The following is a 22,923-nucleotide window of genomic DNA, read 5'->3' on the forward strand; positions in this document are numbered from 1 at the left end:
TGGAGTAAATGGGTTATCTCTTACTGTTTACAAAATAGCAGAATTGTGGAAAAGTCTGTTGTTGCCAAGGTAAAGGCACTTCTTCGTGTGGTAGAAAGTTAACTGGCCTTTCAGCTACTGAAAAGCTCAGAAAGGTCTTTAAAATGTGAAGGCTTAGCTTACTGGGCCTATAGATCTTTCTTTCAACTGTTAATAATGTGAATAGAATTCACAGAATTCAGTCAAAACCTAGAGCACAAGGACTGGCTGCACGTTTTGTGGCTGACCTGGGATAACTTGAAAGTAGTACATCCTTTACACCGGTGTTGCCCAAAGATTTTGGTGGCATACAAAAGTCCAAACAATAAATAAAGGTGGCTTTACATTCTGTATTTATCTTGTCACTGTTGCTGTGCTTTAAAGACAGAAGTCCAATATCAGACTATGTCTTCTGACAAATAGCTGCTCGTCTTTTGATTTGGAGATTGATGTTTACAAACTCCTCCAACTTTGCAGTCGGAGAAAGAAAAGTAAAGTGAATTATGTAAGAATCTTGCGAGAGTGCAGGGAGTGTGAAAGGAATGACTGTAGGATGTTCTTTTTTGTAGCACAAAACACAATGTAATAGCTGTAAATTAAATGTACTCTTTCAACAGTTGGGAAACCACAAATGACACACTTTCTTTGTAATTATTAAGTGTGATGGAAAAAATATTTCAAGAGCATAAAAAAACAAAAACAATACACTTTGGGGCATATATACAAGGAAAGTGGCGGAGTGAATCATTAGCCTTCCTGGATTAACGCCTCACACCACCACTTCACAAACTCAGGGCTGCACCATATTTAGAAGAATATGGTTCAATCCTGCATTTCTCCCTACGATGGCGCTACACTTAGCAACCTAGCGCCAACGCAGGGACCCTTGCACCACAGTGCAAGGGTGTCTGCGTGCAGGTGAAGATGGTTTATGTGCAGGAAAGTCCCCCATCCTGCTCATACACAATCTTTAAATGCCATTTTGTAACTTCTATGTGAGCTGCTTAATGCAACACACATAGAAGTTGCAAAACTGCATTTTTTTTTAAATGATTGTTTTTGCGCAGGAAGGGACACTTTTCTGTAAATAAACAGTCATTGGCCTTTTTCTGTTTTCATGTGTGCTGCACAACACACAGGAACACAGCAAAAACAAGGAGAAATGAAACATTTCTCCTTGTTGCGCCTGGGTAAGACCAAGTTTTCCCTGGTCTTAATTCTTGTGTAACCTACTTTTTACACCACCCTTGTAAATAGGGGGCAGCGTCCGAATCAATGGGTGTTGCGGTGGAAAGCCCACAGCAACACCCATTGCCCACCCCTTTCATGCAAAGCATAGCGTGAAAGGGAGCCTTATTTACAAGGCAGCGTTAAGGCACGTTAAGTGGCTAAAGGCTGCCTTGTAAATAAGGCAAAGTCCCTATCGCCACAGGAACAGCCTTAAAAGTGACGGTCCTGTGGTGATAGGGGCTTGGACATATACCACTTTACTTGGTGATACACAAATGATGACTAGTAAATTAAACCCTATTCCCACACGTTATACTTGGTGTGCAATATCTGTATGTCTGTGCAAATAAATTGGACATTTTAAAGGAAAATGTGCTATCTGTAAATGACAGACTGCTACAACAGGATGCTTTAGTTACATTAAAAATGGCTCTCCTCATGTCCATTAGAGCTAGGTGGGTTGCGGTACTCGGTCAAAAATTGGGTCCTGGTTCTAAAAGGTCTGGGAAGTACTGCTTTACACTATTGAAGCTTCACTCTCGCCTTACACAAGTGCTAATTAGTGCCTATGCAAATGGTAGCACAGTTGTAGAAGAAGAGCTGGTAGATTAGGTGGGTGTTGATAGTGCTGGGGTGGGAATATGTAGTCATTCAGCCATTTATGTAGATATGCAACATCTTGCACAGAAAGAAGGAAAAGGGGGTGGCTCAGTCCAACAGTCTGCAGCTTAAATTTCAGGGCAGCGAGAGGCAGGGTAACCAGGCAACCAGGCCCTGGCCTACAAGCGGTGGCGAATCCAGAGCAACTATTGCTGACAGGGCAATATACTACTATTCCATGTGAGTTTGCAGACTGGCTAGCTCTTATACCTCATTCGAAAATCAAAGAAGAAGCCTGCTATGTGAAATCATTACTCATTTGTAATAAGGTATTACAAGAGAGTAATGATGTAAGTGACAAGTGTGTTGTGATATCAGAACACACTTGTAATAAGAAAAAAAATGATGCCTGTTTATATGGAAATCCGACACTCACACGTATTATATGAAGTATCTGTTGCATGGTATGGTACCATTTCATGGAAGCTTCCAAGTGCTTTTTCCACATCTCAATGTTATAAGATTCATGGAGATTAAAACATTGAAGCCGGAATCTTTTTCTTGACTGCAAGTTATTAAACCTAATTCCTGTTTGTTTACCGTGGAAGAACAATTGCAATGTACCACTACTTCAAGTGTGAAGTAGAATCTCACACTTCGAAAATGTTCATGTTTTGATAAAAAAAACTGTTATTAATGGATTTTGCATATCTGATTAAATGTAATAAATGTAGATTTTACGTTTTTGGAGGATATTTGATTACCTGCATAGTTCTCATTCTATGTTTGCATGCCCTTAGACCTCAAAAAAGTCAGTACAGATGATGTTCAAGAGGGCTAAGTTCAACATGGCCCATGTGGTTGAACCCGGGCTCGCCTTCAAAGTCCTAGAGCTTCCATACGTTAACAAGGATCTCAGCATGATCATTCTCCTGCCCGATGAGATCGAGGATGACTCCACCGGCCTAGAAAAGGTAATTGCATATTTATTATGTGGTATTATGGGTCTGTGTGGGCATCTTTGCTATTGTTCGCAGAAGGTACCTTCCTGTTTGTAAGGTTTGAGTTAGATATTTAATGTGTTGTCTCATGAGGGATGTAAAAAATTTTATTTGGGAAAATAAATTATAATTATATTTGCCAACAATAAAGTTTAGAGTGCTTAGAAAGCGTGGTAAGTAAGAGCTTTACATTTATTAGGTCTCTTAGTGCCCCTCTTTAATTTAATGGCGGATGCTTTTCATGACATATTGGGGCTGGGCCAAGCGAAAAAGAAATTGAAAGGCTCATTTTAGGGCAGATGATGGGTAGAGTATCCCATTTTAACGGGGGTGGGGAGGGATGGGTCAGTTGTTAGTAGGGATCTGCAGGTTTGTGCAAGGTCATGCCAGTGGCAACCTCCATGGTGTAAAGTTAAGGCACCAAGTGTGGTTCTTCGAATATTTATTTCCATGTACACGGGATGGGAACGAAAAGGGGACCTCAGAGGCCATCATAAGGGCGAATCAGGCGTGGTGCCCATTAACGAGTGTGAAACTTAAGTTATTAGTGTTGCGCACATCAGACTTACATGAACATCCTATACGCAAAGCTCGCTCATTAGCTTGGAACTGTCAATGTTATGGATAATGTGAGCGTTAAATAAGAATTGCGATAAAAGGATGATTAAATAGGGTGTAAATGTCATTAGTCAAGACACGTTTTTACTGACAAATGCTGTCAGACTTTCTTCCATCCGGTTTTTGTGGTAATTCTGCTGTAGGACTTTGAACCCTACCTTGACACAACAATTCCCTTGGAAGCCAGACAAATTTATACAACATTTTAGGTCTGACATGCTAAACTCACTGTATATCAAAATTCACTTTGGATCTTTAGAATGATAAATAAAATGCAAATTAATGTGCCATGCCTGATTGTTTTCCATACAGTGAAAAGCTGATTGGTGTTTTCTATGTTTTGAGATAATATTCCCTGCCTTAATACATTGAAATATCACCAGTGGGTGCCTGAAACATGATGCTTAGAGAGGAATGTGATAAAAATGAGTCAGTCATTGGAGGTGAAAAGGTGTGTGAAGATGTTGGGAGTGTGCCTGCCAGATGAGGCCCGAAATGGAAACCTCACTCACTCTGAGAGACCTGTAATGCTGGAGACCAACCAACTCTTGGAGTTTTCACTCCCTTCGTTGGAAGACCTAAGAGTTGTGGCCCTCAGTATTAAATCTGGCTCACCAATGGATCCAGCCGTGCCCAAAATTATTAGAGAAGGATTAGGCACTATATTAACCTATGTACAGCATCTTTTGGAGTTATCCTTCCACTGTGGTGAGGTTCCGAGTAAGTGGAAGCAAGCTTTGTCCTTCCTCTTAAGAAAAAGCCATCAGCAGATCCGGGATTGCTGGATAATTTGTGTCGTATCTCACGCCTACCTTATTTCTCCACAATAGCAGAGAAGACGGTGAACACGCAACTGGTTGCACACATAAACAAGCACAACCTATTCCATCCAACACAATCAGGCTTTAGAGCCATGTACTCCACGGAGTCTGCGTTACTCCTCGCCACAGAGACATTACGCAGGCGGGCTGATGAGGGTCAGACTGTAGCTTTGGTCCTGATGGACCTCAGTGTAGCCTTTGACACAGTATCCCACAAACTGCTTCTGCAGTGACTCTGGTCAGGTGAGCTGGGGGGAGCTGCTCTTATGTGGATGACCTCCTTTCTACACCCCCTTGCCAAGACCACAATTCTTCTTGACTCAAACTCAGTCACCTATCTGCAAGTTAACTGCAGCTTTGCCAACCATGTCATCTTTTGATTTCTTACATAAACCCCTTCTTTCTGTGTCCTTAGTTAGCAAAGCCCTTGTAGTTCTTCCCCTCATGGCTTTAAATGGAATCTTGCTAGTGTTGGCATTTCGTGTGGTGCCATATGCCCTCATCAGTTTCCTAACAGCTTCTCACCACTGAATACCACTACACAGCTTCAACTGGATATCTTCTTTCAAGACCTATTTCACCACTCAACCAACCAATTACTTGTGGGTAATAAACAGATGAATCAATGTATTCAATACCTTTAGATTCCAAAAAGCTTTACGTGGTGTGTAACACAAATTCATTATCCATTGCCATGCCTCTTTTGTGCCCACCAGGGCACAAGTCGAGGGTACACATAGGTAGACCATGTCTACCCACTCTTCTCACAAGGTGGACGCCATCTACCCTGCTAGGATGTTGGGCCCAACAGAAATAAGCTTAATGTGTCCTTGTGTAATTTTCAGACAAGGGAACACATTCATCAATGCCTGCACATTGTCTGCTTTAGTTCCGAGCTGCAATGTGCAGGTGAAGGGGCTTTGTTATTCAAGTTCCATCTGGATCCAAAGCAAAGGCCAAATTTAAGGGGCCATCAGGCCTCCTTTTGTTGGAGATTGCTTGGCTGGGAGCAATCTGGATCCTCATACCTGTATGCAAATGCAATGGAAGGGCAACAAAAGCACACAGCTTGTTATTGCTTCATAAGCACTTAAGAGAGGCATGCTTTTGACGGTTTTCAGTCCCTGTATATAAGGGATATGCATGCACTGTAAGAATGTCAGATCTAATGGTCTGTCCCAGTATTTGCACAAATAACAATTTAAATACCACTATTTTGTTTTATTTATTTTATAGCACTATAGTGCTACTCATTCCAAAGCAGGGTGTCAGAGTCGATTGTTTTACATCACACGTACTATTATACATTGACAATAAATCATTAATGTGTAATTTAATGTACAGGTTGTGTTACATAGGACAGTGAGGGTTACGAGGGTAGGAGTTTCATGTTCTTCATAACTAACTCTGCTATTTCAGAAGGTTTGCAATTTATGAACTGCAAGTAACAAACAGATCTCTGTGTTGAAGGCAGTAATCCACTTAACCATTTCCATAAAATTAAAATTGGTCATCTGTGTGTTACATGATTTGCTTTGTAGGAGACATGGTAACATGGCATGCCACTTTTATTCAAAACTGGGAGTAGACAAACCCCAAATCTCTCCGGTAAATATGTTAAGCTACAGAATTATCTTACCATTATTATTGTTCCCTGAGATTCACTGGGCACACTAAGATCTCTGCTGCGGGTGCCTTACCCCATTAGGTATTTAAAAAACGCATACTTTGCAACCAATTAAGCAGAACATATTTACTGCCATGTTTCTTCTTGTTGCCAATTTCTTTGTGGCAGGGTTTTTAGAAAATAAATGTACACATTGAGGCCCAGATTTTGTGTCAGGGTTGTGTAATTTTTTGGCACAACCCTGACACAAAATCTAATTTATTAAATATTGCAATGCACTAAAATGTACTCATGATAGACCTACTAAACATATTGAGACCAATTCACAAAGGTAAACTGAAATGAAAGTTAACTTTACGACTTTCGGTATTCACAAAGGGCATTTGCGAGTAGTAACGTTAGACTTTGGCTCAGTTTTGGTCTCATTTAAACTTAAGACCAAAACTTAAGTTTATCTGAGACAAAGGTCTAACTTTACTACTAGTAAATGCCCTTTGTGAATACTGAAGGTCGTAAAGTTAGACTTTCGTCTCATCTTACCTATGTGAATCGGGCCCATTGTGTGGTCTTAAGATCTGATGTCACTTCCTGTGAGGTCATGGGTTGTGATGCCACGTGCGATGCCATGCGCTGTGATGTCATGCGCCATGCTGTTACATCTATATTGCCTAACTTGGTTAATCCCTCCACTTCTGTTTTTCTAAGTCTTGTGCCATGGTGCCCACTCTTCACTTACTGTTGTGTTGCCTCACTCTAATGGGTTCTTTTTCATCCATGTGTTCTACTTTTGTCACTGCTTTCCTATCTTTCTCTTTCTCCTTTCTACATTTTCTGCCCTTTTCTCTCCTACTTTGGGTTAAGGTCTGATGATGAAAAATAAGTCCAGGTCCCCCCAAAATCAGTGCTGCTGCACACCAACTGCAACTGCCTGAACAAATTATACATTGGATGGATGGTTCGAATTGCCCATAGTGTGCTGATTTGCCATGTTATGTCAGATAACAATAGTTTCAGAGTGAATTATCCTTGTAGAATCATGCCCCTAAGAGATCTTGTTCTCATGCGTCGGGCTTCAGTTTCTCTCCATATCTCAGTTCAGACATTGCAGCAGGAAGGCTTTCCTAGGCACCTGACTGCTTATATTAAGCAATCTTAATAGCCACCAGGGGTGAAGAAATGTTTTAGTCATTTGACTTACTTTTAAGGTGTAATGTACACCCCTGGAGTGTAACATTGCTGAACTTCTCAGTTTCTGGTTTAATTGGTCCTTTGTGAGCCATTCAGAAATATGTGCCTGCAAGTTACTGCACAGTGTTGTGCTGGCTCATTCGTTTACAAAGTCTATTTTGTCTTCATGGGGTCTTCCATTTCTCAGGCCTCTACAGTCTTGTCTTTCAGAAATCCTAATAGAAATGTCTTTGAATACGTTATCAGTACAGGTTTTATTGTCAGTGGCAACTTCCTCAATAAGGGATATTGGAAATGTGGGTGCTCTGCATTATTGAGAGCAAAATAGCAGACATCTCCTGGCTCTTTGCCCATGGCCAACATTTGCACCAAAGGCATTATCTTACTTTATTCCTTTATTCGAAAATCAGCAAAGCACAACATGGTAACCTTACCCTCATTGTAGAGCCTAAGGAACAATTGAGGAATTGTGTACGATACTATTTTGGGGGTGGCTAAGGCTAGGCAGGGGGTCTCCAGGGATTAGAGAGTGAAGAAGGTTCATTCAGGCAACACCAATGTAGACCGAATATTTAGTGTGTGATCAGGTGGACTTTCCATTGCCCTTTGATGAGCCAGATCATGGATAGGTGAATGCATTTGATATGAGCCCAAGAAGAGGTGGGTCTGCCAGGATGAAGTACGCTGCAACCATACAAGTGGCATAGCATATTTACTTTGCCTCTGGAGATTGTTCTACCATTTTGGGCTTTTTATGGCTTGTTCAGGGAGCAAAACTGTGCTTATTTACTTATAAAGATCTGTAGCTTTCCGTAAGTGCAGCAATTTGTTTGCCATACTTACAAACTCAAGTCAGAGCCAAAAGCTTTCTATATTCTTGTTGCAAATGGGTTTCACCCATTTAGTACGTACACATTTTTTGCTTTTTGATCACCCAATTTTTGACTTTTTACTGTGGGTGAGTCTCTACTGTGTCACCCACGGTAATCACATGGTAAATGGACTTCACATATTTACCGCAAGTGTCCACCTTTTAAGATATGGCAGCTGCATGCAGCTATATTAAGAAGTAGTTGGGTAGTGACACAAGAACACATGTGCACACATTTGCAAACTGCCTATGTGAGACTGTCATTCTGCGCAGCCCGGTAACTGCACACAGGTAACCTGGCTTAGAGAAGTTAGATGTTGACCTGGCATAGTCCTTTTAACCCGTTGCGTGCTCGTGACGGAACCGTTCCGTCACGAGCCTCGGGTGGGCTGTGCTGGTGACAGAACGGTTCCGTCACGGTCCGCGCCTGCGCTGAGCGTTCTGATGAGTGGGCGGAGCCGTGACGGAACCGTTCCATCACAAGCACTGCTCACCCGAGAGCCGTGACGGAGCGGTTCCGTCATGAGTATGGGAGCGCCGCGCGGCCCCACCTCCCCCTTAGCGCTGCGGCGGAATAGCCGCCGCAGCTAAGGGTTAATATTAATGGGCACTCATAAGCAAAGTCAGTACTGTTTGCTTTTTTATCTGCAGTGTTACTCTGTTATACACATAAGCGAAAATCTGCCTTAGAGTGCAGTTTCACTTTCCTTAGACCTACAAAGTCCCATAAGGTGTGAAACTGTGGTGAAACATGTGTGCCCAGTTTAAACACGTATGTGCCAAAATCCTAAATGTACACGTTATAGGTCATCCTGAATTTTCATATTTCACTGGCTCAGCTCAGGTTCAAAGTCAAAGCCTTTTGTTCCACTGCTGGGTCAAGTTAACTACGTTGCATCACAGCAGAAGGAACTAGGGTCTCCTCACAGAAAGGGAGTAAATAGCAGTGCTTCACGGAGCTCCTGAGGAGGAAAGGGTGGGAAAGAAAATTTTAATTAGCTTTCACACTGTACCAGGGTTGGGATAGCCCGGCCCACTGAACAAAGGTGGGAGCCCAGACAACTGGAGCCCACACAGGAGGGGGCTTCCCTTTTAGGATCTGGTGGGAAAGAGCCTGACAGTAATGTCAATTAGGGGCAGACCTGAGGTCCTCAGAGTAGATGTGCACAGTGACTTCTTGATGGTGCCATCTTGAATTGTCCCAGCATGCTGTGCAGGAGGGTTGGGACAGGGGTGAAGGGGTGATGTGGCACCTTGGGGTTGGACAGGGGTGCCTGGCTTCTAGAACTTTTCAACCCCATTTAAAAAATTCTTGCACAAGGGAGAGAGAGTTGCTGTTGTAGTTGGACACTGGAACTGGATGGCGGCAGCAGCCATGGATCATGGACCCTGATTCCCTGGTCGACTAAGGATTGTGCCTACAGTTGACCCCAGGACAAAGGACAAAGGACAAAGGACAAAGAAAGAACGCTCACTGGACATTTTTTATTGAGTGTTATTATTGAGTGCCGGCTGATGGTGATTACTAGCCCACATGACCTCTCCTGACTAGGCCTTGGACTATTCTGCTTCGATACCCTGAGAGAATCAAGGGCTACAATGGGGTGTTTGGTTCCCAGTAAGGGGAAAATGTGGACCTGTTACTTATGCAGACCTCACATCCTTCACAACTAATAACCCAATTTCTTACAATCCTCTTTGATGAATATAGGCATCCCTCTCTAATGCATATGCTCTGGCCCTAACTCTCCTCTCTCCCTTTATTTGGGTCTGGTCGAGTTGTACATATGATTGGAGAATACATGCATACAGACACTGTATCCTCTCCTAGCAGACATATTCTGGATTATAACTTGCACACAAAACAGGGATTGAAGAATAATTGTATGTCCAAGGTGCTGCAGAAGGTTTCTCATTGATATGCCAGATGTGTAAATGAAAACATGAGTCTTTACTACTTCTGTTGGCTGGAAATTATTATGTGCTGCTTGGTTGCATCCACTATTTGCAAGGACTGTGACAAAGAACTGCGTCACAAAGGTAATGCCTGTACTCAAACCCTACTCTTCCTCATCACAGCGCTTAGTTTCTTTGCTATCTCTTTTCCATGTGGTCTGTCTTGGACCTGTCGTGATCAGGGTACTACTCGAAAGAATTAGACAGGGGATGATTATGAGTAGGAGAATTTTCTAGTGGTCTGAAGACTGAATCTAGGGTGAAGAGACATAGATGTATTTACTTCTAGAAGTAAAAGGGACAAGGCAACAATGCAAAATGAAGCTGCACCTGTGCTACCCTTAGTACTTTAAAACAGTTTTCATAGTATGGGAATGGGCTGCATTTTTTGTTCAATTTCCTGCATTGACTATTCCATGTGATATTATATTACTGCCTGCAAAAATGAGATGTTAACCACTCCAGACTTTTTGTGCTACAAGTGCTCAATAAATAAGAAAACATAATTTATGAACTAATGCACATAGTAAATCACTCATCCATTCTTCTAAAAGATCGGCGTGGGAAAATTAAAGAATACAATGGTTCTTTTTTCTTCATGAAGAGTGCTTTATTTTTGCCAAAGATATTAGAATTGTTAGTTTGGATTTACTGCAGAAATTACTAATATGGTTGCCACAGAACAGAAATAGGGAATGGATTTCTGTTACATAGTAGATGATTGCCTATACAGGTGACACGACTGTTCATTAGCTTGATGTTTGCATACCCATCAGTAATTCAGTATGTATTTATCTGGTCCTGAAATTATAAGGGAACAGAAGTAAATGCTCTATTTCTTCAGTCGTCTCTCCATACTGGATATTACTGATACTTCGAAACACCTGAAGAAGGATCTGAGGCTCTGTAGAAGATGGGGACTGAGGAATTAAACCATCCTAAGCCGATTAGTCTAGTGAACACATTTGTAGCCCCTTAGGAATTTCTTTACTTGCTCACTTCTTGAGATGGGTAATGTATCCTCTGCAGGAGACACAAAGTTATATTTAATTAGAACTAGCTCAAATGAAATGTGTTTTAATGGACAAATGTTCTTTGAGAAATGTATATGAACAATTTACAATTGTGCGAAAGTAAATAAATAATTGGGTTGGATGTAATTCCAGCACAAGTAGCAAGGTCATTATCTTATTAGGTCCAGGTAAAGGTTTCAGTAATTTAAACATGAGCTGAACCCCTGGCAATTAAACTATGGCACAAAGCAGACTAGCTTAGGTAAAAACAAATGTGTAAAGAATGTAATATTACCATCATAGTTTACAAAATCAAAAACATACCACAATATAAATTCTACTCCTATTTAGAATTTTAAAAGATGTAAGTTAAAAAATGCACCAAAAGGCACTAAGAGCCAGAGATAGTCTAGGGTCACAGTAGATCGGGACCTAGGTGCAATTTCCGGCCGACTGTGTTAACCACTTCGGCGCTGATGACGAGCTCAGCTCTTCATGAGTTGCGCCGCTCGCACGCTGATGACGAGCTGAGCTCGTCATGTAACGCGCGTTTTTAAAAAACGCCGCGTACAGCGGTAAAAGCCGCTGCGCGCATGCGGTTAAAGAGTGTGTCTGACACACCGATCAGGTTCATATTGGTTAGAGGTTTCACCTCGGGCCTTAGTCTCTGAAATGAAAGCCAACATCCTTCTGCAGGACAGGACTGCAAGTTGTATCTAGTAATGTGGCTTTGAGTGACTTCCAAAGTTTCTACCTTATCCATTTCTGGTTAAATTGTACCATTGCTTACAGGGTTACCTAAATATTGTACATGTTTAGCTGCCAAGACACAGTTTCTTGTGTTGGCACCAAATCAGCCCATTTTAGAGTATTGAGAACCATCTGCAAATGCTGTTTATGAGATTTATGGGAAGGACTAAATATAACTGATATCACATTTTGTACCCATTATGCCAGTCTAGTCAAAGACCAGACATGATGCAACTTAGTCATGATCCTGTTCCAAAAGGCCGAGTAGTCCAGCCCAAGCTCCACATGGGAACATAAGCAACCTCGGACCAATTTCAGCTTACATTAGGTCTAGTCAGTGGAATATATACCATGTATCCTGTGTTACAGTGAGCATGGGACCTACTTCTGGGCATACCCATCACTGCACTGAGAAAAACAAAAAGATGATGGGTGGAATGCTCAAATTAATTTCAACCACTGGTAAATACTTGGGGAGAGGAGTTGGCCTAACGGCTAAGGAGCTCGACCTCGGACCTGGGGATCTAGGTTCGAGTCATGCCAAAACCTCCTGTGATTCTGGGCAAATCACTTAATCTCCCTGTGCCTAAAAATGAAAGTGTGTGTCCTCATGTAAAAAAAAAAAACGTAACTTGTGCTATGTAAAGCGCTCTAATACCTGATTCGGTTCAGGTCTAGTTCACGCTATATAAAACTCTACAAAAATAAATAGAAATACTTGTGACTGCATTCCAGTACATCTTTCTTTGCCCACTGTGCCGCTCTAGACAGAGAGGGGTCATATGAAAATTACCCTTTTTTTTGCTCTAGTAGCAAAAGTCCAGTCTAAACTGCCAAACCAGGTCCCCTCCAGATGAGAGCACAAGCGACGCTGGATTGCTTTTGGCTTGGCTATCCTGGTTGGTCTGTTCCTACTGAAGTACGGCCAAAACTGATTTGCATATAGCTAGAGTGGCATATTGGGTGAAAAAACATATTCTGTGAAGCGTCCCTGACTGAGCATCAGGGGCTGTGGTTATTTCACACATTCTTTCTTTCTATCGATTTGTTGTTTGTTGCAGCAGATGCCTTAAGTGCGATGAGTTAGCTTAAAGGTAGGTCCTTATCTCCTTTAACTTTAGTTAACTTTTAGGACACTTTATTTTTTGCTGTCTTATTAGGTGTCTTTTTAAACTCTGTTAGTGTTGGCAATATTGTTCATTGAGTTAATCCTCATAGTGATATCTTGTGTGATCTGAAGGTCAAGCAAGCCCAAATTAGCTTGAGATCTGAGAGAAAACAACAATCCTTGGCTACAGAAAAAGTTTCGAAACCTCCATTATTCAAAAAGAAGTACTAAGCTACCTTCTATTTCTCTTTTCTCTCACTTTAACTAGTTTATGTAATTTCTTTTAGTTTATGTAAATATATTTATTTATTATGTATGGTGATGCCACAAGAATGGTGGCTTGTGCCATGCAAATGCAGATAACATAACATCGAGAACGTCACGTCACGTTGTAAAGCCCTGTGCCAGAAGGAGGCGTTCCTGCGCAGGGGGGGTGTTCCGGCACAGGAACGCCTCCTAAAAGTGTCTGAGTGAAATCTACAAGATTTCACTCAGTCAGTTTGGGGTCCATGCTGCGTCAAAACCCTGCGCCTGCTTGAAGCAGGCGTAAGGATTGACGCAGCATTAACAAGATAGGGCCACCCCAGAGCTTTGCTGGAGCTGCGTCGCGCATGCGACGCAACTCCAGCAATGCGCCACTTTTACGGCACAGATGCGTGATGCATCTGTGCCGTTTTTTGCCCCATGGTGCGCCACGTTGTAAATGTGGCGCATCCATGGTGGCGGAGGCATGGCGCACAAGAAGTGGCGCATCCCTGCTGATATGCAGGGATGCGCCACTTATTGTAAATATGCCCCCTTAGAACAGAGTGTTCTGAGAGTGCATCAGACATCTGAGAAGTGCAGAAGTGCATGGATGTTTCCTAGGTGACAGATGCTCTGCATCCCTCTTCGATGCATCCCTGAGAAAGGCCCTGCAAAAGAGGGACACGTGATCATAAAGCCCAAGCTTAGCCACTAAATGGTGTTCCTCTAGTGAAGCACACTCCCCCCAACACTCTAAAGGACAGAAAGACCCCTGACTTATGCATATGAGGGTACAGCTTTGCTTCCACCCAATATAAGTGATACAGACACAGGACCAAAGAGACTGGCGGGAGACACACTAACTGTGGTCCGCATATGAGGTGGCACACTGACTGTGGTCCACACATGAGTTGGCACACTGACTGTGGCCCGCACATGAGGTGGTGCACTGCCATTGCAATCGCCTGAGAGCACCCGTTGGGAGGGATCCATGAGGCATCCCAGCACAGATGGGTGGATTCCAGGCTTAACCAGGTAGTGGGGGATTCCATCACGCCCTTTAAACGGAGACTGGGTCCAAAACGTGCAGTTGTACGCAGATGCCCTACCTTTCTTTATTGCCCTTATTCCTGCGTAGGTGTGATTTTTGCACCTTCCCTTGGACCACCACATTTTTTTATAAGCAGGCACATAGCCCCTCTATCTGCCCTACACTCCAGATTAAGAGGTTGCCGCAGAGCAGATTGGAAATGTGCCCCCGCATGTAATAGGATCTCAGGTGATGTCTTGATCCCAGACAAGTAGAGTGAAGAGGAATGGGGGGCCTTTAAGTGCTTTGGATAGTTACAAATGCAAAGTGTCAGGTTTGTGGCATACTGCTGCAATGAGTAGCATTGTTCACCAAGTCACTTGCTGTCTTTACTCAGTCTTTTTGGTTTCCTTTTCTATTTACCATTGCAGCTAGAAAGTGGATTAACTAATGAAAATTTATCAAAGTGGACCCGGTCAGATAATATGGAGAACATGACAGTTGAAGTTTCTCTGCCCAAGTTCAAGATGGAAGAAAGTTATGACCTCAAACAAACTCTGAGCATCATGGGGATGAGTGAAGCCTTCAGCCAGGGCTGCGCTGATTTTTCAGGGATGTCTGCAAACAATAATCTATTTTTGTCCAAGGTGCTCCACAAGGCTTTTGTGGAGGTGAACGAAGAGGGCACCAAGGCAGCTGCTGCTACTGCCGCAGTCATGACAATGAGAATGGCGCCAATCAGTGATTCGTTTGAGGCAGACCACCCTTTCCTCTTCTTCATCCGGCATAACAAGACCGGCACCATCCTCTTCAATGGCAGATTCTGCTCCCCATAATGTGAGCATGTTCAATTTACCAAGCGATATCCACTCATTCCTGACCCTAAAAATGTTAAGGATTTCATAGTATTCCTATAGTAATATTCCCCTAATGAAACACGATTTGATATTTGTTAACATCAGTATAATCATTGTTAATGAACGATTGCCTTCAAACAGATGTGCAGCAATTTCATGTGACTCATTATTCAAAATAAAGACATTTCCCTGAATCACTTTAAATGCTTTTAAACTTAATTTATCTTGACCAGCCAGCCAGGCGACTCAAAATGGCACAGTGAGCTTCGACAATTTCTGGGTACCATGAAAGGCGGTTTGAACATGATTTTCATAGTCTGGGCTTCAAACACACTAGTCAAGTGGTTATTTGCAAACACAAACATGTCCATGACGTAGAAACTCTGATGTAGTGAATGATAGTGGGAACAGAGGGGAATATTCATCTGGTTCATCAGAGGTGTTCCAAAGCATTCTACAGTGGCAAATTGAAGGAGCATAGTTTAGGATTTTAGGTGAAGGTAACTGATTTAGCAGGATTGACACAATTTAAGACAGTCACTGCCTGATTTTAAGACTCTTTGGGGCATATGTGGAGGAGCGCGGGTAGCTCCAAAATTGCTAGTGCCACGCTACGTACCTTTAGGAATGCAGGGATGTGCCGTATTTACAAAATTATGGTGCACTGCTGCGTTTCTCCCTGTGCTGGTGCTAAATTCAGCTGTCTAGCGCCAATGCAGGCACCCTTGCACCATAGTGAAAGGGTGCCTGCATTGAGGGAATGATTGTTTATGTGTAGGAAGGTGTCCCTTTCCTGCACATAAACAATCCAGAATGGCGATTTGTACCTTCTGTGTGCACTGCTTTGTGCAGCACACAAAGAAGTTGCAAATCGTCATTTCTAAAATTATTGTTTATGTGCAGGAAGGGACACCTTCCTGCACATAAACAATCATTCATGGCAATTTTCTGTTTCTGTGTGTGCTGCACAGTGCAGCACACATAGAAACAGCAAAAACGAGGAGAAATAAAGCATTCGTCCTTGTTTGCCATGTTAAAATCGGGATTCCCTGGTCTTAATGTTGGCGCTGCCTCCTAAATACGCCACCCTTGTAAATAGGGGGCAGCGTCAAAATCAATGGGTGTTGCGGTGGAACGCCCACCCAAACACCCATTGCAAGCCACTTTCACGCTAAGTGTGGTGTGAAAGTTGGCCTTATTTACAAAGCGGCGTTAAACCACCTTAAGTGGCCTAATGCCACATTGTAAATAAGGTGTAGGGTTTATCGCCACAGGAACGCCACTAAAAGTGACGTTCCTGTAGCGATAGAGGCTTTTAAACATGCCCCTTTACATTTGAAAGATTATCTGCTGTTATAGGTGCTCGGCAGTGGTCCTGTCTGTGCTTGACACCATTATCGGTGCAGTCTGAGCCTTGAAAATCAGAAACTGCATTGAAGAGCTCTTTGTGGTGGCCATAGTTTCTGCCACCATAACGGGCTAGACTTAGTGAGGTTGGACTCTAAAAGTATGTGGCGTTCAGGCAATATAGGAAGGGTAGGAAACTATCAAATGCCATGGGATATCCTTGGTACCATTAGAGATGCAACATAATGAGGAAGAGTGAGGAAAGGTCAAATGCAGTACAAATGGAACTGCTTAAAAGCTGTTCTTAATACTGGTGAACAATCTTCAGGGATACATAGTGGTGGTACAGGCAAGTGTTCCAGGTGAGCATGTCACAGGATGACTTTGCCAGAATGGGGCAATATTTAGATGGTTGTTGTTGACATGGTGTAATGACGCACAAGTGACAGTATTTCAACAGACATGTAAACAAACATGTGACTTTAACAGTACGATTGTAGATTGCTACATTGCTGTGGTGAATAGGTTCCTAATGGTGATGTGTTAGACTATTATTGATGGTATTTGCCAGTGGAGAAACAACAATGGTATGATAGTGTAATGTCCGGTAGAAATTTCGGAAATTACATACATCATCACTTCTCCTAGACCCTGAGGTCAACTCTTTAATGTCTTGGATGATTATTTATGTGATTACTTTGTGATTTATCTTGGCTTATAGTTTATAATGGATAAAGAGATTGTATTGAAGTTGTCCTAGGTTTTAGCACTTTAGTTGGCCGGAGATCAATCTGTTAACCCTTGTGGTGTTTGTGGTGATTCTTCTGGTCATTATAGTGGCAGATATGGGATTGTTTGTTGCCCTTACAAAGCCAAAGGTAAAACAAAATGTTGGGAATATCCAAGGATCTAGTGCCTTGATTGACCAGATGTCTGTTGACCTAAATACCTGCAGCTCTTGTGATTCTTCTGGCTGGTACAATAGTTCAGGTAAACATGATTATTGTTCTCGCTAGAGAGGTAATCCATGCTGAATAGATGCTTACTCTGGTTAGCATGTCAGAGATGAGGGAGATTATTTTTCTTTCATGACATGCATTATAGGTTGAGTGGATGCAGAAGACAAAATAACTCCTTCATTAACTGTTCAGTTGATTGCTCCAGTAGTTGCTCTGGATGTAGCTCCTGTGATTTCTCTCATCCTTCTCTTGTGTTTGCTCTGGCCAAGTGTTCCACAGAGAGCGGAAGAAAGGAATGGTAGCAAATAGAGTCATGATGTATATGGGTTAGGCTGGATAGACACACATTATTACAAGATAAGCAGGTAGGAGAGCAATTAAGAAGCAAGGCTGGTGCAAAAGAGATAATGGTTAGGTGTTTTGGGAAGGTTGTGAAGAAAGTGAGGCCATAGATGGTAGAAAGGAAAGGATAGGATAGGTGAAGGTGAAGGCGGGAAAAGAATGACATGAGAATGAAAGAGGGTATATAAGTGACCTTGGACTAGGTCTTTTACAACAGAGTTCACATTAAGGGGCACAAGTCAGGAGAATAGGAGGAAAAGTGTTAAAGGTAGGTTTTGGGATTAATAACAGGAAATAAACATAATCTCTGATGTGGATGGGATTTGAGAGCTCAGAATGGTAGGTGGAAAGTAGGCGGAGAGAGCAATAGATTAAAGGGGAAAATTAGAGAGTATAGTGTACTAGGGCATGTTATTCAGAGGTGTGGCAGAGGTTATGGGGTAAAGAAGTAAATTGGATGGATTAGTGGATAAAGAAAGCTGGTGTTATGTGGTGATTTTCTTTGAAAGGAAACTGAAGCTATATTAGGTCTAGTGGTTTAGGGGCAAAAGGTAAGTATTGGGAGGAGGTGGAGTAAAGAAGGTGTAATGGTACATAGGATAACAGAGATAGAAGAGAAGATTACAGTAAGTACATTAGCCAAGGCAGCAAAAGAAAGACAAGATAGGAGAAAGTCTGGTCATGGAGAAGCAAATGTGTGAGAAAGTTAGGAAATAAGAAGAAGATGAGATAGAGGAGGAATGTAAGAAATGTGGCTTGTGAGTAATAGAAAAGTTTGCAGTTGAAGTTGAATGAGTTATTATAGGCACATGGTGTAATGATGTAGGGTGCAGGGGCGTTACCCAGGATCGTGTTCATGAAAATGGAAGCTTTATCAAGATTTGTGCCATTTCTTATTGAACAGAGCCATTTTGACACTGAAAATACTGAGGAGCACTTAGATTCTTTGACGTGGGTCTGTAATTCTCAATGAATTACTTCTTTTTATCTTTGCAGCAGTGGATATTTCTTCCAACTCTTCCTAAGTGAACCATGCCCCAAAAATTGCCTGGACATCATCATGTTACATAAAGATGAAAATCTTAGCCCTCAATCGTATTTTCGAAATTAATAGTTACTTGGTGCTTTTGAGGAACATTACCCCAAATTAAATTTTTCATGCATTGCTCCCATACAAAACATGGCACAAAGTATTACCATTTCGGGGTAGAAGTGGTACACCGCCAAACAAGATGATCGCTTTCTATAGTGGCTCCCGATGCCCACAGACCCAATCCTCCTAAATTTGCCTAAAGATCAGACATCTGCACCCTCCAATGACACTTCGGTGTTGCGTGGATGTGGTGCCACTACAGAGCCTTCTGCAGTCAAAAAAGGTGAAAAACCAAGAAAAGGAGGCAGGGTAGAAACACCCTCACCCCCTAGGCCTGTTCAGGGAGCAACACAGGGACCACCCAGGACAAAAAAAGCATTTTCTGTAAATGCTTTTCTGAGGGAGTCACGTTGGAACTGTGAATCCCACCAATTTTTTTTTTTAAACGAAGCGCAGTCTTCTGAGCTTTATTTATGTGGGCCCCGGGTGGGCCAGGTCTAGGGGCAATTGAATTAATAATGCGGGCGCCACGCTGGCACTGCAGCCCTAGGGACGGTAGCTCCTGGTGGCTAATATATTAAAATGCGGGAGGCCACGTGCTCCCTGCAGCCCCGGGGACTGCCACCTCCCGTGGCTGATGGATAGTAATGCGGGTGACCACGTGGTTCCCCCACAGTCCTGAGGACCGCCACCACCCTGGGGCACAAATTAAGTAAAGACGTTGTTTTGTTGCAGACTCCTGACCCAGGGGACCACCACCTCCCAAGGCAACAAAGTGGATGGGAGGGGGGCCACACTGCCCCCCTCCAGGAGCCCTCCTTGACCCAGGGGACCACCGACCCCCAGGGCCGGCTCCAGCAATGACCTGGGGTGCTTACCCCCGGGACATTGCAGTTTGCTATGGCTTAGCGGGAACCATATCAAACACTGCTTCGTTACATGGAAGTGAGAGCATAAAAAATACTCTCGCTTTCATGAAGCGGAGCAGAATAGCTTTTTGACAGAGGGAGCTGCATGATTGCAGCTCCTTCTGCTCAAAAGCAATGCCGGCTCCCACAGGAGGCTGGAAGCTCCCCTCGCAGTCCCCAATGATGTGGCCATGGAATGGGGGATGGAGTCCCCGGGGCAATATCGGCCCGGGTAGGGGGAGGCACAGGCCCCCCTATCCATTTTTATAAAAAAGAAAAAAGGATAAGACCTGGCCCTGGGGGATGGAGTCTCCAGGGCCGAAATTGGCCTCAGGAGGCGGGCGGCGTGGCACCCTCCAAAAGTAAAAAAAAATAAAAATACAGCGAAGGCTCCAGGGGATGCGGTTCCGAGAGCCAAAACTGGCCGAGGGAAGGGTGGACCAACCGGCCCCCCTCCCCTGGAAAAAAAAATAATTTAATTTAAAAGAATTACCGGCCTTGGGGGATGGGTTTACCGGGGCCAAAATCGGCCTGGGGTTGGGTGCCTTAGGGACCCCATCCCCTTTAAAAATAATATAAACAAAGGCCTAGCCCCGGGGGATAGGGTGGCCTGGGCCTAAATCAACCTTTTTTTAAAAAAAAAAATGGGTTAGCCCCGTGGGTATGGGGTCCCTGGGGCCCAAGAGGATCAAGGGAAGGAGAGGCCACACAGCCACCTTCCTAAAATAAAAATAAAACATTGGAAGCAGGCAACTAGCAAATGCGTTTCCTTGCGTGTTCAAGGTTGAGGGATGAAATCCTGTTTTCTTCTGAGGGCCCTTAGGGGCAACTAGCCCACCTGTTACCTCAAGTAAGCCCCACATAGTGGGATTGCTGAGAGGTGGTCGCAGGCCATGCCACTTTTTCTACCACTCTGCAAACGAGCCTCTGCGCACTGCTGGTGGGGCGATGAGGCCGTCTTGCGTCCTGAGTGCCTCAGGACTAAAGTGGACTTCATTCCCCAAGCAGAAGTGTGCCAGGAGGCATGTTTGCAGAGTAGTGGAGAAAGGGTGTGTGGCCTCTGACCACCTCTCAGCAATCCAGCTGTGTTGTGCTTACTGGAGGTAACAGGAGGGCTAGTTGGCCACCAGGGACCCTCAAGAGGCAAGAGGACTTCATCCCCCAAATAGTAGTGTGCCAGGAGGCCCATTGGCAGAGAGGTGTAGAAAAGGGCATGGGCTGCAACCACCTCTCATCAATACCAATGTATTGGGCTTACTGGTGGTAACAGGTGGGCTAGTTGTCCCCTAAGGACTCTCAGTAGCGAAGGGGACTTCATCCCCCAACCAAGAGCGCACCAGTAGGTGCGTTTGCAGAGTGGTGGAGAAAGGGGAAGTGGCCTGCTATTAGAACTCAGCAATCCTTCTGTGTGGGACTTACTGGAGGTAATAGGAGGGGTAGTTTTGAGTTTTGAGTCCAGGATGATTCCCAGGTTGCGTGCGTGGTCCGTGAGGGTGGGTGGGCTTCCGAAGGCGGGGGGGCACCAGGTGTCGTTCCTGGCGTCGGGGTTTGGGTACTTCCATTTTGTTGATGTTTAGTTGTAGGAAGCTGTTTTTTATCCATTTGGCGACGGCTTCCATGCCTTCTCGAAAGTTGTTTCTGGCGGTGTTGGGTTCATTGGATGGGGAGAGGATGAGCTAGGTGTCGTCTGCATATGACACAATGATGACTCCATAGGTTCTGACGATGGGGGAGAGCGGAGCCATGTAGACGTTGAAGAGTGTAGGGCTGAGGAAGGACCCCTGGGGGACTCCACAGGTGGTAGGTGTAGGGTCTGAGAGGAAAGGGGGGAGTCTGACCCACTGAGTTCTGCTGGAGAGGAAGGAGTGGATCCAGTCAAGGGCCTTTTTCTTGGATCCCTGCGTCGTGGAGTCTGTGTATTAGAGTGTAGTGAGAGACTGTGTCGAACGCCGTTGAGAAGTCGAGGAGGATGAGGGCTGCTGTTTCTCCTTTGTCTAGTAAGGTACGGATGTCGTCTGTTGCGGCGAGGAGGGCGGTTTCCGTACTGTGTTTTTTTCTGAAGCCGGCTTGGGAGGAGTCGAGGATGTTGTGTTCTTCGATGAATGTGGCGAGTTGGCTGTTGATGGCTTTCTCAATGACTTTCGCTGGGAACGGGAGCAGGGAGATGGGTCTGTAGTTTTTGAGGTTGGTGGGGTCCGCCGAAGGTTTCTTCAGGAGGGGGTTGATCTTAGTGTGTTTCCAGTCGTCAGGGAACAAGGCGGTTGCCAGGGAGCGGCTGATGGTGTGCAGGGCCGGACTGGGAACCAAAACCGGCCTTGGCAAATGCTCAGCCGGCCCCCTCTCCCCACTCAGTGGGTTGGAGGTGCCGCCGACCTCTTTGCCAGGGCTGGTTTTAGGCTGCAAAAACGGCCCTGTAACAAAAACGGCCCCCAGGGGCCCAAACCCGGCCCCCACCCATGCGGCGCACCGGGGGATTGCCCGGTGCCCGCTACGGACAGTCCGGCCCTGATGGTGTGGCAGAGCATGGGCGCGATGGGGTCGGCGGCTCTGTTGAAAATGTGGTGGCATCAGGGCTCCGTGGGGGCCTCAAAGTGGATTGACTTCATCATATTCAGTGTGTCTTGGGTGGTGAGGGCAGTCCAGTTGTCGATCGCTGGCTACAGGATGTCGGGGTGGTTGGTGAGGGTTCAGTGTGTTGGTTGTCTTCGTCGAAGCTGCCATAGATGCTCTTGATTTTGTGGTGGAAGAAGGTGCTGAGTTTGTCGCAGAGGTCTTGTGAGGGAGGGATGTCGGTGGACATGCTGGTGAGTCGGGCGAACTCCTTGATGATGTTGAAGAGTTCTTTGCTGTTGTGTGCATGAGTGGAGATTCTGTTTTCAATCGCTTTTTTCCTTGTTTTTCTGATGAGTTGGTGGTGGGCGTTGGTGGCTGCTCTGAAGTTGTTGTGGGCTTCTGTGGATTTGATGTTCCTCCAGGCCTTTTTGAGGCTGCGGCAAGTGCGTCTAAACTCTCAAAGTTTGGTGGTGAACCATCTGGCTTTCTTGGCGTGGATGTTGTTGTTTTTCTTTTCTCGGGCTGCGGTGTTGGGGGTCATCATTTTCCGCGAAGGTTGGGGTGGAGTGAGTGATGAGGTTAGCTGGTCGTCGGTGATTTTGGTCCAGTTTCTTTGTGGGAGCAGGTGCTGGTGTCTGTGGATGGTGGTGTTCTGAAGGTGAAGTGAACGCATCGGTGGTCAGTCCATGGGAGTTCGGTGGTGTGGCTGAAGGTGATGGAGCTTCCTGTTGTGAAGAGGGGGTCAAGGGTATGTCCTGCTGAGTGTGTGTTCAGCCATGAGTCCAAT

General features: G+C 44.4%; 1 protein-coding gene across 3 annotated transcripts in view; it reads left to right on the plus strand.

Moving 5' to 3' along the window:
• Positions 1-22,923, plus strand: part of LOC144829153 (serpin B10-like) — a 185,644-nt gene that overhangs the window by 129,409 nt on the left and 33,312 nt on the right. For 2 of the 3 annotated variants that reach the window (XM_078687996.1, XM_078687997.1), the window contains exon 7: positions 2,649-2,822. In XM_078687996.1, the coding sequence (XP_078544122.1) occupies positions 2,649-2,822 (174 nt within the window). Of the gene's footprint in view, positions 1-2,648; positions 2,823-14,508; positions 15,139-22,923 lie in introns of those variants that run through there. The other variant, XM_078687998.1, reaches the window with a different exon arrangement.

Source organism: Lissotriton helveticus, chromosome 4_1 (genome assembly GCF_964261635.1).
Source record: "Lissotriton helveticus chromosome 4_1, aLisHel1.1, whole genome shotgun sequence".
Lineage (NCBI taxonomy): Eukaryota > Metazoa > Chordata > Amphibia > Caudata > Salamandridae > Lissotriton > Lissotriton helveticus.